At 41.8% G+C, this 15389-nt stretch overlaps 1 protein-coding gene across 9 annotated transcripts in view; it reads left to right on the top strand.

Annotated features, from left to right (window-relative positions):
- SGCD (sarcoglycan delta) overlaps positions 1–15389 on the top strand; it is a 309270-nt gene that overhangs the window by 229179 nt on the left and 64702 nt on the right. For all 9 annotated transcript variants that reach the window (XM_048961004.1, XM_048961005.1, XM_048961006.1 and 6 more), the window contains one exon: positions 6631–6732. In XM_048961004.1, the coding sequence (XP_048816961.1) occupies positions 6631–6732 (102 nt within the window). The remainder of the gene's footprint in view (positions 1–6630; positions 6733–15389) is intronic.

The raw sequence follows: 15389 nt of genomic DNA, 5'->3' as shown, positions 1-15389 counted from the left end.
TCTGCAGTGAGTTTATGTGCAGATTTTATTATTGCTGCATTATGAGAAGAGCTCTTGTTCCTATGAGAAGAAATTTCTTTTATTCCACTTCTGAGTGAGCACGAATTTCCACAGGATGGGACTATTCCCTTCTAATTAGCATAATTATGGTAATGAGCTACACTGAAAAAGACAGAATTCAAGGGACACATTTGGAATATGTGTTGACTTTAAGATGTGAAACATTGGTATTTGTTGGAGCAAAGAAACAAAAAATGCTCAAGAGAACAGGTTCATTTTAAAATGATTCAGTATGAAGGTGATCCATGGCAGGGAGTTGAGAGCCATGAAGGGCCAATATGAATTCTTCCTGCTGTGTCAATGCAAAGGGAATTTATTATCCCAAGAGGAATTTTGCAAGTGATGGCTGTGTTGTAGTAACAACATTGGGATTCATAATCATTTTCTCAGAAGGTCTGCTAATCCTTTTTACTGCAAAAATGTTCTCTCAAATTGAGTGGTTTACTTCACAGAAGTCCTGGTTGTTTTTTTTTATTGTGCTACACATCGTCATGTTTTGAGTAAACTCACTTGGAGTTCCCTTTGAAAAGAAATACTTCCTGCCCAAAGCAGTTCCAGCAATATGCAGTAAATCCTGAGCTAAGCTTTCTTCAGGCACTGGCTGAATGATTTGTTTAGAAATGGTTCCAGCCCAAGTCTGGAGTTGTTTCAGGGGCTGGGCTTTAGTCCCTTTGACCAGCTGCAACTTGTTCTTTCTGCTCCTTAAGACTTTTCTTCCACTGAAGAAATGCATTCCACTGAATGCTTTTTTTTCTTTTTCTTTTTTTTAATGAGAACTGCACACACCTCTTGAAGAAATCTTCATAATAAATAGCACTGGCTTTGTTGAGCACTTTGTCAGTGTGAAAGGAACTGATGGGAGAAAGATGCTGTGGGACCGTGCACATGGCAAGTGTCCCTAATGCCACTGTGATGTGCAGAATCACAGAATCACAGAATTGTAGGGGTTGGAAGGCACCTCCAGAGATCATCGAGTCCAACCCCCCTGCCAAAGCAGGTTCCCTACACCAGGTCGCACAGGTAGGCATCCAGGCAATGTGCAGTGAGGTTGTGTCCCTTGAGGACTCCTGCTCACATTTCTAGCTACCAAGCTGTGTCATTTTTTCCTCTGTATAATGCAGGGACAAGCTGGTTGTTGTGACACTGAGCTACGTGGATAGATGGATGCCTTCCTTGTTAATTACATGTTAATCTGTCACATATTCCCTTTCAGAGTAAGCTGGAGGCATCTTCTGCCTCTTAGTGTGTAGTCATACAGAGTGACTAACAAAACTAAGAGTTTCCACTTGGAAAGAAGGGCTCTGAGCTTTGTGTTGGCTTGGTTTGGGCTGAATTTTACATCACCGTAATGGTCTGCAGGCAGTTTTCTCCTTTGTACATGGCATCCTGGCTTGTATCAGCAATCCAGCAGGAGCAGGCAATTGTCCCCCTGTTTCTCTGCTGCCTACATGAGCTGGTAGGCAAGGTCTCAAAGCAAAGCTTCAAGACAAAGCTGTCACACACCTTATTTTGGAGTTTAACTGTTCAGGACCATGCTGTGTAACCAGTCCTAACTTTCCAGAACTGAGCCCACTGGTGGGTTTTTAGGCATTCTTGGCTTCTATGGGAAAATGACTGTGCTGATGCTCAGCTAGAGAGTGGTGTCTTTACAAAAATGACTAATCAAGTGAAGAAAATGAGGAGTGAGAGCAGATGCTGTTCGAGTCAGTAGGTGTTTGAGGTTGTGAAGAGCTGACAGCAAAGTGCATCTCTGCAGACCTTCCTTAAGTCTGGGAAAACTGGAAAAAGTAATGTTAATATAAAGGTAGGAGAGCACAGAAATCTTCTGAGGAAGGTAAGGTAAAACAGGTCACCTGCATTTGCTGTTTTTTTCCTCCCTAACTTCGAATGTATTGAGCTGTGTAATAACTTGCACATATCTGGAAGCGATGCAGAGTGCAGCAATCAATAATACAAGCAACAATAATCAGGTGTTGCAGCCATCTGACATGAGCAGTCTCCAAAGATAATTCTCTCCCGCAGGATGTTACCATACATAACTTCAGTTTATTCCCACTAAAAGAAGCAAATCCTTACCTGCCATGCAGAGACAAACCTTGCTGCAGAAAACTGGTACAGGATAGAGGTGCAGGAAAAAGCATGAGGATAACTGCTTTTTCACCAAGCAGCCCACAGCACTGACACGCACTGGGCTGGTGGTGGCCAGCAAGCAGCTGGAGCTCATAGTGTTTACCATCACTGGTGTCCCTAGAAAATCCTTAGGAAAAGAGCAATAGAACAGTAAACAGCACATTTCCCTTCTATATTCAGAAATACCTGAGGAAGTGCAGAGCAGTGTGAGGCTGAATGTATGGTTTGTAAAGAACAGAGCATCGTGGCACAAAGGCTGCAGCCAGCCCATGCTCTAGGTTAGCTGTGGCATGAGCCCAGTCTTACGTAGTAGAGCTACCATAGGGGGCAGACACTTCTGGAAATCCCCCACAGCAGCCCAGATTGGTGCAGCTTGCAGGTATTCACTGCAGTAATTACATCTCTGGTCAGGTTGGCTGCTTTTTCTTACTCTGCCAACTGAACTTCCCTGCTACCTACTGATAGTTAAAAACAAAGTAGAAAGTAACCCACAGCTGTTACAAAGGAAAACCAAACAAAAAAGCCAGGCTTTGCCTGTGCATATAGCCCTAGGGCTGACCTCGAGGTAAAGGAGCCTCAGCCTTCAGGTAGCAGCAGTGCTGGGCTCTTCCCCTGACACCAGCACTATCCATTGTAATTGGTTGTTAAACTGAGCTGCCTCTCAAGCTAATAAAAAAGAAAGTCCTCTGTCATTCAGCAATACCAAAATGACATTTATGTTATTTGGGATTTTACCATTGCTGTCCCATTTTAACAGGGAGCAGTTGGTGATAGCATATAAATTTTTATGCCTGCCCATTACAAGGCATTGTATAAAAAGAGAGGTGGCTGAGGCAATAAAAGTAATGTGGAAGTTATCTCCCTGCTCTACCAAAAAACTGAATAATTCAAAGCAGGAGGTAATGGAAAGTTCCTGACTCTGTACCTGCTGTTTTCCAGCAGTTAGCCTGGGAGCTCCCACAAAGCTGGTTTGTGCCTGCACACTGAAGTCATTCATTCTCTGTTGAGGAGTCTGCTAATAAAGAGGGGAGAAACAGTGATTGTCGGACATCAGCGTACCCAATAATCAATACTGCATGTTTTTTTTCTTATTCACAAGCAACATAGTGGCAGATAAGGATATATAGCAATCATGACACAGTGTTTAATAAAAAAATCATGGTCTCTGTCACTCCAGCCAGTTTCCTGCTCTGTTTTATAGGTCAGGGTCCATGAAATTTCATAGCACTTGTGCTATATATATATTCACTGTAGCAGAGTGTGACATTTAGTTTCTATTAAACCATATACTATAGGGAGGAGGAAGATGCTTTCCCCAAAACAACACATGCAGGGTGTTCTTTCACCCAGTGATTTCTTTCAAATATATCTGTATTTTGCTACCTTTGTATCAAGCTGCAGAATATTTTCTAACAGGAGGTAATAAGGGAATACGATTTAATAATGATTATATTGCTAGAAATTAGGAATACCTGCTCACTTTAGAATCTGTTTATAACCTTTGTGTGGTTTTTTTTTGACTGCTGACCTAGAATGTCACTACAAAAAGCTGTCATTTTCAATCAGAAGAGGCATGAACAATAGGAGGGTAGTGATGGTCAGTGTCAGTGCTGAGCTTTGTGTCCTGACCCCAAACACCATGGAGGGAAGGAGGTAACATCTGGTGAGTGGGGTCAGAATGACAGTGTCCGAGGCTGAGAAGAATAACATGGGGAAGTGCTTTCTTTACTCTGACCCCATGGTTTTGTATTTTTGAGAGCACGTGCCTTCCTGTACAATATGAATCAAATGTGTTCTTGAAGTTCTGCTTGTTGAACATTGTCTCATAGACCTGATGTGTCTTATTGGATGTATAAGACCAGCTAACTGTGAGTTATATGGCCCATATGTGTGTTTTGTAAATATAAGTAATCCCACTAGGGAATACTTGGAAACAGGAGGTGAAGGGGAGAAAGGAAGAGAAACACTTAAGAGGAAAGTGGAATATTTGATTTGTGTTATGACTGAGGATATAGTTGTGATCCTCTGAACTTGACGGTTTACCACAGCTTCAGTGGTGATTTGACAAGTGCCATCAGTCCAAGTTACTGGTGGAGTATTGCTTTACATCAGCTCAGCAGCGAGCCCTGGGAATAGTCAGGATTGGTAGCTGTGGAGGTGGTCATTCCTGCAGCTAGATGTGACACCTACCCATGTGACACTGGAGAACATCCTGCAGCATGAAAGCCTTCAGGGCTTGTAATCTCGCTGAAATGTCTATTTGGGGAAAGACTTTTTAGATTTTTTTAGCAGAGCAAAACACGTGAGGGTCTGCAGATAGCAGTAATAATTCCTGCTCGCTCAAATCGCAAAGCATACCACTATCAAAATTTAATCTTGGCTCTTTGGCACATAATCATATTTCACTCATTTTCTTCATACTTTTGCTTGAGATAAATGAACCCCCTTCTGTGCCATCACCAACCCAGAATCCATAAGCCAGTATTTTACAGCTGGGGCAGGAAATGTAGCAACTGGCACTTTACAATCCATCTCTCACTCCCCCTCCTTCAGCAGTCAATAGCATTTTCAGCGTATGTCTCCATTTAAAGTTTGCTTACACCTTTCGTTTCAAAATGATGTGACAGCAGTCAGTCCATCAGCCAGCACTCCTGAACCCTTTGTTCATGAGTCATGTTATGAGGAAAGTGACCATTGCTTGGCAGGGAACACCCTCCGGACTGACACTTGTGGGAACAGGGGAATCCCTGGTGAGTGACCAGCATCCCTGCTGAGCCATGCTGTGTCTTTGAGTGGTGGATGTTCCATGCTTATCAGTGTTCAAGACATTTGGATAATATCCTTAATAATGTGATTTAACTTTTGCTTAGTTCTGAAGTGGTCAGGCAGTTGGACTTGATCTTTGCAGGCCCCAATTGAATTCCTCTCCCTCTCCCTCACCCTCGCCTTTTTCCTCTCCCTTTCCCTTTCCCTTTCGCTCTCCCTCTCCCTCACCTTCTTCCTCTTCCTCTCCCTCTCCCTTCTCACTCTCCCTGTCACTCCTCTCTCCCCTCCCCTTACCTTTCTTTGCATTTGAAGTGCTTTTGGTTATACATCTATCTTTTGCAGTTCCCCCAAACATCATTTCTTAAACACACAACTTTCTATACAACTGGAGTCTAAATGAATGTAAATCCCACATCTTATTAAAAGTTGTGTCTTTCTCTCACAAGCTAAAGGAGAAATATTTTTAGTTGGGCCCCATTCTACTCACGAGCCAATATACCTGTCTTATTGAATAAAAACTGTATGAAAAACTCATACAAAATTTTGACGTGTATTTTTTTTGCTATTATGGTTTGTCATATGCTTTATTACATCTTGGACACACATAACTAAACAATTTCAAACGAAAATGGACTATTTGTAGTCATCTGCTGGAGACCTGCAGCCAGCTCCTTGCCCCATTTATCAAGAAGATTCCCATCACAGTACAGGAAGCAGTGGGGAGAGGGCTGGTAACCCAAATGCGAAATCCAGATAAGTAGAGAGAGATGCATGTTACATCAGTCACTTCAGACCTGACCTCTGGAACTTTGCAATAGTTACTTGAGTGCAGGAGACTGACTCAGACTAGGAGAAGACTGAGATATTTGGATATGGAGGTTCAGACTTCTGGGATATGCTCAGGCTGTGCAAGGAGCACTGGGAAGGCTCCAACCCCAAGCTGGTCATCTTGGAAAGAAAAGTCAGGATTTAGCCCATGGCAGAAAAGCAGTCCATTGGGAAGGTATTCCTCTTGTATATATAGTTGCTTCTCCAAGAGCACATATTTGCAGAAATGTATGTTTTGATAGAGCTGTGTATTGTTTTTACATTGTTGAAAGCACAAGAAAGATGTGGTAATCAACGCATCCTTTTGTCATGAGCCCTAAGGAAAACACACCAAAGAGTCTGTTTTTTGCAGAGATTTCCCCAAATATGGGGGTGCATGTTCTATACTCCATTTATTGCAGTGCTCCTACATAGCCAAAACCTACTTTGTCACTTCAGTGAAAACAATCACAGATCTATATGGAGTTCAGTAAAATTAATCACGTGTTCTTTATGTGGATTTGTCATGAATGAGAAGGTAGGTTAATTTACAGACACACAGTGGATATTGCAGTGAATGGTTTCCTGTTAGCGCAGAGCATCGCTGCGTCTCTGAGTGGAGATGACTGGCTTAAAAGAGCATCTTTCATCTGTGTAAATGGTTTACTAGGGGGCACTGCAAATTGCTCTGAATGGATTTTTTTTCACAGAAACGGGGCTAAAAGGATAACACGAGTAACTGCATTCTCTAGTGCCTCCCAGTGTTTTGCATGTTCTCCTCAGTAGGAAACAGAAATCAGTTATTGGCAGCCTGATGGATTTAGTAATTGTAACTAATGGGGATGTTTTGTTTTGTATGTGTTCTAGGATGGAATGGGGAACCTGAGAATCACAGATAAGGGTCTGAAGCTGGAAGGAGATTCAGAATTCTTGAAACCTCTCTACGCCAAAGAAATCCGGTCAAGACCAGTAAGTTGTTGGGAAAGGAATAATCACGTTTCTGCAGTCTGAGCTGTAAGAAACCTTGAAGTGGCAGAGTGGTATCATTACTGGATAAATTACTTTGGCCATTCTATACAAACATAATTTGGGGAGAGAGACGGGGTGTCTCTCGGGTACTCTGTCAAGATACAGCATCCTCTGGGTGGTTGCAAGGTCGGTACCTGTGGATTTCGTTGATGTAAGACACAGTTAAAATTCTCCAAGGATCTCTGAGATTTTGCATGGCCTTTGTGTCTCCCTTCAGGATAAATCATAAGCAGCCCTCAACTGAAAGACCTGAGGTGTAGGGATAGCAGGCAGTTGTGAATTCCAGCTCACATTTAACTAGTTGAACCTTCTCTGCAGAGAGGAATGAGCTGATGCCTTAGCAGAAGGGCCTGATCTGTTAGCTGGTGCAGTAAACCCGTACTATGTGCTCAGTCGTATTTCATGTTGTGCTTCAAAATTGTATGTGCTTAAAATTCAGCACTGCTCCGTGAGACTGCTTGACAAAAGTGGCAAGGATGTTATCAACTGAAAATGAGGAAGAATCCAAGTGTGATTGAAATAGCATTTTCATGGTAGCATTTCACTGACTGTCAATGCCTTTTCTTGTTTTTAATGCAATCCTGTTTGTCCTGAGTAGCTGTAAAATAACCAAAAAGATTACATATCCATTCCAGCATCCTTCTAAGAAGATGTCATCTAGCTTGTTTCCTCATCTGAAGTGTTGAGTCAGATACCAACCTTCCATTCTGATAACAATGGCAGATAGCTAATTAAATAAAGTTAACAGCCTTTTATCTCAGCATTTCAGTGGTCTTGTAGAAATTGGAATTTGTAGCATAATCAACGTAACATCCAATACAATATCCAATTTAATTATTGAAGGTTGTAACCTCTGTAAGATGGCTAGGAATTGATTTCAACAAGCGTAATCATTTAGGAAGAAAAGTTAATGAGAAAATGTTCATATCTATAAATGTTTTCATTCCTGAATTAAAAGAGACCCATAAAACCTCATGTGTCATACATTTCGTAATGTAAAGTGTGTGGAAAACGTGCAGCACTTAGTCTGATAAATAGACTGAAGAATTACTACATACATTTCTTTTCCTTCAGTTAGATTGCTGAAAATAGTACTTGATTACTGAGAGAACTAAGAACCCTTTCTTGCTACGGGGAGTTTACTGTTTAAATGTACCATTATACTGATTTACATTTTAATAAGGTGGGGGGACAGTCTGTGTCTCCTTCTTGAGATAATGAAACGAGTTTCCTCACCACTGACAGCTTAATGAATGCAAGAAAGAGAAAACATACGGTAAGACCTCTGTGTGTGCTCCTTGCTGTATCCATCCTCCAGGATTAGCCTTCTTTTTGCAGTTGTGCAGGAAGGCCAGGAAGAGCTGATCTACAGCCAAGCAAGTCAGAGCCTCTCTGCTCACTTCAGTCAATGAATCCTGGAGGCTGTGTTAACTATTTAGTTGCATAAACCACGTGTATAGTTTCTGACTTCTTAGTGGAGTTAAACTGGAGAAGCCTGTGCTGAATATCAGGTTGCTCATAGTGATGCTGGAATTATTAATGAACTGGGAATCACAGGAACAATCCTGTTGATTTCAATCAACTTAGGCTTTCTTGTGCTGTGAGAGAACTTGGCCTCTTGTAAGCAAATCAAAGGACTGCATTCAAGGAATGACACTTACAGGTTATTTAAAAACATTATTGATTACATGAAGCAATATTTGTTTAAAGCATGTTAGTATGAGCCATTATTCTGTTGGAAGGAAGCATTAAAGCAGTTCCTCAGCTTGATAAGTATTGCTAAAATAAGTGCTAAACTCATCATTGATACAGATGAATATCCATACTAATTCCATAGCAGTATTCCCTGGGTTTTTGGAAATGCATAATGTGGCTTTAAACATGCACAGTGGAAGAGAAGCATATGACAAATCACAGTAAAGAATATCCAAGAAATAAGCTGGCATGCAGTGTTTTCTGCCTGCTTAAACAGCCTAAGAGTTATGCACAGTAATAGATTATGATGTTATTTAAAGCTCGAAAGCCTTTCGGACACTGCTTATTTTGAATAATTATCAGAATAAAAAATGCCAGCTTTGGTATTGTTCTGTGCAGTAGATGGAGGGGCCCCATGAGCACCATGGCGCTGCATGGAAATGCAGGGAGGAGTCGTGCTTTGTGACTGACAGTTAATAAGATCCTGAATTTGTCACTGGTGCCTCTCCTGCATTTCTGAGTCCCAGGGATGCTTTCCTAGGAGCTGTGCATTCCGGCTTATAGATGGTTTTGGATTTCCACTTCAAATGGATTTCTTTTTCAAACTAATTTAGCAGGAAGGGAAGACAGGAAGTTTAGGCAGGTTTAGGCAGGAAGAAAAGAGGTTTTAGACAGGAGGTTTAGGCAGAAAGAAAAGCCCTGAAGTGTCATCCCAAAGGACTGTGGCTATCTGGGAACCTCTGCTTTCTGTGATTTGTGCAGCAGGTACTGTCCCCCTTGATCACCTTCTGGGATATGTGGTTGCCTTTAGCTGCACTCTTTTTTGGAAGACAACACATTACAAATGAAATTACAGCCAGGAAGAATGAATTTGTGGTACTGTGGCATGCAATTTATGGTACTAACAGAGGTATTCTTTTGGCCTACCCTTCAAAGATATTAGCAGAAGGATTGTGTGGAAGTCATTCAGTCCCATGTGAGAGATACAGCCAATAAAACCACAGACCTGAACTGACTTCTAAAAGCTGCTTCCAGCATTTCCTGCTGCAGCACCACCACCTCCTGTCTCAGCAGTAACCTTTCAGGCTCACTCACCTTTTCCCTTACCTATTCGAGAATGACCCCCAAATACTTCTCTCTTAATGTAGGAAGAGTCTCTGCTCCTGTTGTTTCCCATGCCCTGGCTCAGTAACACTTGGTTTGTAATTCCTCCTGGATTAGGACCCATTCGTAAATGTGAGAGCCTGCAAATAAACATAACCTTGTTATTGCATCAGCCTCAGTTTTTTTCTGGAGAGTGATGAATAGCAACTGGTGGTAGCTGTGTTTGCACCCGTGTAGTCTTGTTTTAGAGAAATGAGATAGATGCATTCATTTCTCCTGGAGCAATCAGAGCATCTTAAACTCCCAGCTGAACATATTGCAAACTAAACGGTGTTTTCCATGCCACTTGCATGGAACATGAGCATCTTGCTGTCTTTAATTAGGAAGTTAACTGGACCATGAAGTATTGCCTGTGTAAATAAAAGTGATTTGTACTTAGTCAAGAAGGTGCATTAGGAATCCTCACATTTCTTTACTAGCACATAAATTATGGAGATTATGAAAAATTGGACAGGTCATCTATAAACCCATCTGTAGCTCAGCTGCACTGTCAATCTCAAAATGTAGCTGTCTTTCTAACTGTTGTAATTTATTGTGGACTATCGTGTGAACCATCTGCTTGCTTATAAATCAGACAAACTTTGACTGAAAGTTGCACGTAGCAGCACAAATTGTTAATTTTATGTGCTGGAAAGCAGTGTCAACAGTTTGGTGGTCTGCAGTCTTCATTGCGTTCGTCTGAATTGAACTCTCAACATGGAAATTTTCCTGCCTCTGTTCAGAAAAGCTGCTAATGAGCAGAGTCCTTGAAGCCTACTATAAGTGGAGATTTAGCTTTTTTTAGAGCAATTGTGTTGTTTGAAGCTTGCCTCTTCGAGGACTTTCAGGTCTGTGAGTAATTTAAAAAGGTTGAGACAGAGAGCAGGCTGTCTGTGTTTTGCATTCTGGTAACAACAGACATAAACTCACGTGCTGAGATTATACTGTAAAATCAAGTGAATTACTTCCTCAGGAACTCTGTGACAACCAATAAGTTGATAATCTCAGCTTTAGGAGGCTGAGAAGGGCATTGCTATGGTATAGGATTAGGCATTTTGGCCCTTTTCAGTGTTCATTTTGAGCGCACCAATAGGACAAATAAACCTCAGTTTGCAAATATTTACACCCAGGCTTGAGTTTTAGCCCGGGGCAAAGTACAGTGCAGTGCCTACTGATCTTTTCTTTGGGTGATGTCGGAAGACCCAGGCACGCTCACTGTGGGACACACCTTAGGACCATGTCTCTGAGAACTGAGTGCTTGCACATAGCATCTGAAGCCAAAGGAAATATCTGGTGCCTGCAGTGGGAGGTCTGGCCTGTCACAGCGCTTGGCTGGGATTCTGCAAGGGCATCTGCTTGGCCTAAAAATTTCACAGTTGTGAATTAGGGCTGATAACTGCTATTCCCTTTACTGGTGTTTAGTAAGTTCTCATCAGCATAAAAGCTAGACTGGCGAGTACATCAAATATGCTTGTCTGTGCTTTTCATTTTCCCCAGCCAGTATTTGAATGATAGAAATTTTGAAGGAAGCTTTTAAGACTGATAAATAATTATTTTGCCAATGCATTTGTCTCACTACGTTCAAATCTGGAAGAAGAGTAGTATAAATTGAAAGCACGGAAGCAGCTCTGTAATGCAGGTATTTTTTCTGTATTATTTGCTCTGCAGGTCTACCTGCCCCAAAGCTAAAAATACACACAAAAAAAACAATAAACCATGTATTTGGGCTTTACAATGACATGTGCCCTCTCTGGGGGCATACCCGCCTCACAGCCATAAGTACATATTTATAAACAGTGCAACATACTAATTTGGATTAAAAAGCAACATTCACCCATGAGGTGAGGCAGTGCAGATGGCAAGATAATTGCAGCCCTGTAAGAAGCTCAAACTGTGTGGTAGAAATCTTGCTTTCTGCAAAGACTCAGGTAGATAGCATGAAAGAAGGCTGCTATTTTTTGAGGAAGGGGATAGAATTATGCCTTTTCTTCTCCTTTGTCAGAGTTTATGGAACAGTAAGAGGGTATTGAATTAGTTCCTGATGATTTGGTCCAGCAGAGTGCTTAAGGATTTCAGTGCGCTCACTGAAGCCATCACAGGGTGGAAATGAAGTTTGTCTCACTGTGTGGCTGTCACTTAGCAGCCCCTGCACACTGCATCCCTGCCATCATCCCTCCTGGTGTTTGCTATTCCCTTAGCGACCAACCTTTCAGAGATGAGAACAATCTCATGCGCATGATGATAGAATGAGCCCATGGGGATGATGGTCCCAGGGACAGTTCAGTTGCCATTGTGGCTTCAGGGATGATGGCACTGTTTCAGGTAGGCAAAACTCACACTATCCGATGTCAGCTTCTGAAGCAGCATGCTTCCTTTAATTACATCTTCAAAGCTTTCTGTTTCTCTCAGTTGATTTTTGGCAGCAGATGCTAAAACATTTTTTAAAAGCCTTGGTAGTTAAAAAAAAGATGATGCTGCAAGTGATGGCACAGCCAACAAAAGGAAGCTATACGACCCTGCCTGGCCACCCCTTATTCTCCCTGTTTATTCCCTGTGGCAAAGCTCCAAATACCTTGTTGTTAGAACGTGTGCCAGTATGATTTTGGAACAAATGCCTTTGTTCAAGACTCAAGCCTGAATCTTGCTTGCCCATCCACAGAAGTTTAGATTCGTTAAGGTTGGAGAAGACCTCTCAGATCACCAAGTCCCACCACCCCCATCATTCCCACTGAACCACATCCCTCAGTGCCACCTCCAGGGATGGTGACCTCACCACCTCCCTGGGCAGCTTGTGCCACTGCATCACTGCTCTTTCTGAGAAGAAATGTTTCCTAATATCCAACCTCAACCTCCTCTTGTGCAACTTGAGGCCATTCCCTCTTGTCCTGTAAGCAGGAGCAAGGTGGGGGGGCTCTTCTTTTAGGGACAAAGCAATAAAAATAAACAGAAGCAGTTGAGCAAGTTAGAAAAGGCATCGCTTTGGCAGAAGCACCTTCACGTGATGCACAGACACTGTTGCCATCACCACCTGAAGCAGATTTGACTCTCTGTATGGCAGTAGGCTGTGAGCATCCAGTGGGATTTATAAACCTGATATGCTTTCCTCTTAATAAATTTCATTCTCAAGCAATAAAATCCAGAAATCCTACTTCAGGTTGAACTTTGGTTGCCCCGGAGCTCTGGGGGCAGTTACTGTGATATTTTCAGTGTGCTAAAAAGGTGGAAGTTTAAGCAAATTTTACAGCAACTGTGAAAACATCTCCCTAGCTTCACAGTAATATTGGCCAGAAGTTTCTTAGCTTTGAATTTAGAAGGAAATTTTGCAGGCTGGCAGAAGGAGTACTTCCAATCACACCAGAATTACATCTTGCTTTGTGTGTTTCCCGTCGTTTGTCTAACGAGCTGCTGTTATGTGCTGCACACCGAGAGCACAACATGCAGCTGAGCATCCTGCCAGCTGCCAAATGTCTCTGAGTAGCCCACAGAAGAAAGAGAGGGGAAGCTCTGAAGTAAACTAAGTTTTTGAAATAGCTCTACAACTTCTGTTTCAAAGCAGAAATCTCGTGGAGGCTGCCCGTGGCATTTTGAAACGGAATTCATTAAATGTTTCTAACATGTCATAAGCTCTTTTAAATGGAAGGGTAATGGCTCATAACATTTGTAAGCTTTTTAATTTCATGCAATATGAGCAGTGTAATCAACACCTATTAAAGTCAATCAGCTGTGCCAAGTGGGCTACCTACCTTGGCTTTTGTCTCTATTTTCATCATGGGCATACCTCTAAACTAAACATGGGCACAATGCTTTTGTACCTTCTGGTCCTAACTTCAGTGGGGATTTTGTGTCTAGAAAACCCAATGTGGTCCTTACAGAAATATCTGTGCTCGCAGACGGGATAAGCACTTGCAGTCTGTGGTTTTTGTCTCCTAGATGGGCAGTTTAGGCCATTAAGTTGTTGCAGCCCCAAAGCCAAACACAGAGAGTGAGAATCTCCCAAATAATCTCAGAGTTTGAATGACTTTTTTTTTCCTTTGATAGATGAAATTTCTCCGCTTGAGTTGGTTGTATGAAATGTGGGGAGATGTTCAGATTGTGTTTGTTTTGCTGTTCTGATCTGATTCCTTTTCCCTTTTCATTTCAGACATTTGCAGCTGAACTCAGTGGTCATAAAAACAAGCGATGTGCACCACAGCTCAAAGTGAGCTGCGAGGTTAAGGCTGGATGCTCCGTGCTCTCAGAGCTTTTGCATTGCATTTTTACCATGATCCCAGAGCATTTCAGCTCTGAAGAGTTTGACAGCAGGACTGAGTTGTGTTAGGGCTGTATACCCACAGAAATATTGCAAATCAGCTAATGCTGTGTTTTTGCTGAGTCGTGATCCTTGAGAAAAGAGTGCAGGCACTAGAACCTAGAGGAGAATGAGCATTTGATTTAGTTTATTCCTCCATGAGGAAAAGGAAAAGACATGGATTTATTGATTTTAAAGTTGAAAGAAAAAATGGCTGAGCTGAATGAATTTGGCAGGCAGTTTCTTCCTGTCCTCCAACATGCACAACAATTTTGGTGTCTCTTATTTCAGCTTAGGTTCAGCACCTACAACTTGTGTGCTACTTCTGAATGAGCTTGGAAGGTTGTATGAAGCTCATTTTTCTTAATTAGCCATTTATTATGGACTCTCATTATTCCTACAGGCATGCATACCTGTAGGAGCTGTACACCATCCTTATTTTTCTGTTTTTAATATTAGAAAAAAAAAGATTACTTGGGGTTGAACGTGACATACATCAATCTCACCTACTGATCTGGTGTTTTGTTGCCTCCTGTTCTTACTAAACAGACATTACTGTTAATAGAGAAGCTACACTGGTATTTGACCACAAGCAACCTGAGCCAACCCATGGGATTGGAGGCATTTGTACAGTAGTCTTGAATTTTCAGTCCAAAACATGATCCAAACTTCACCTTAACAAGCAATAGGCTGAGAAGGAAGTAAGCTTTCCAAAGCACCTGAAATTGCTCAGGGAAAGGCAGTTGTGTACTGCTGCATTTCTCTCTCTTGTGGGCAAAAGCTTTGAGCGTAAGGATTTCCATTGTCTAGACATGGCTGCTGACAGTCAGGATCCTGGCTGCTTTGAAAATCCCAAAGTATATAAGCAACTTCTTAACACTGAAAAGTCAAAAAGGAATAAAACTTCATACAGCATAGATAGAAGGTAGAGACAGAATGATTCAGAAAGCACTAAAAGGCAAATAGTGAGATCCAATTTTAAAGAAACAGTGAGGTGTTTTCTGATGTTTCCAGGAACCCTCAAAGCAGAGATTCATGTCCTCTTACCACAGGACAGCAAACACTTCTGCAAATCTTCTGCTGTCAGAACTATTTCAGAAGCAAAGTTATGTATTTCATAAGGCAAGTGTTACTTGACAAGACAAGCTGTGCTGTCATTAGCAAGTGCAGGCACAACAACAGGTTTTACAGGCAGTTCAGTTGGCTGCTCTTTGATTTGCAACAGGAAGCAAAAATCAGACCTTCCAGGTTTCATTTACCAGCTCCTTTGCCAGTAATAAGAGTTTCTCTGATTGTTCTGCTTCTAGATGACAGATGTTGGATTTGGAGAAGGAGCTCAGGGTAAAACAAGAGCAATGCTGAATTTGCTCCTCTTCTTTTAGGACAAATTGGTTGAGGCTCTGGGAAAACTGAACTTTATCTTTTGAAAGTAAGTGAGATTTCTTTGGCTGCTAACATCTTCCTGGTTGGA

The sequence above is a fragment of the Lagopus muta genome, chromosome 14 (genome assembly GCF_023343835.1).
Source record: "Lagopus muta isolate bLagMut1 chromosome 14, bLagMut1 primary, whole genome shotgun sequence".
NCBI lineage: Eukaryota > Metazoa > Chordata > Aves > Galliformes > Phasianidae > Lagopus > Lagopus muta.
The sequence above is the reverse complement of the archived record's forward strand: the minus strand, read 5'-3'. Positions and strand labels throughout refer to the sequence as shown.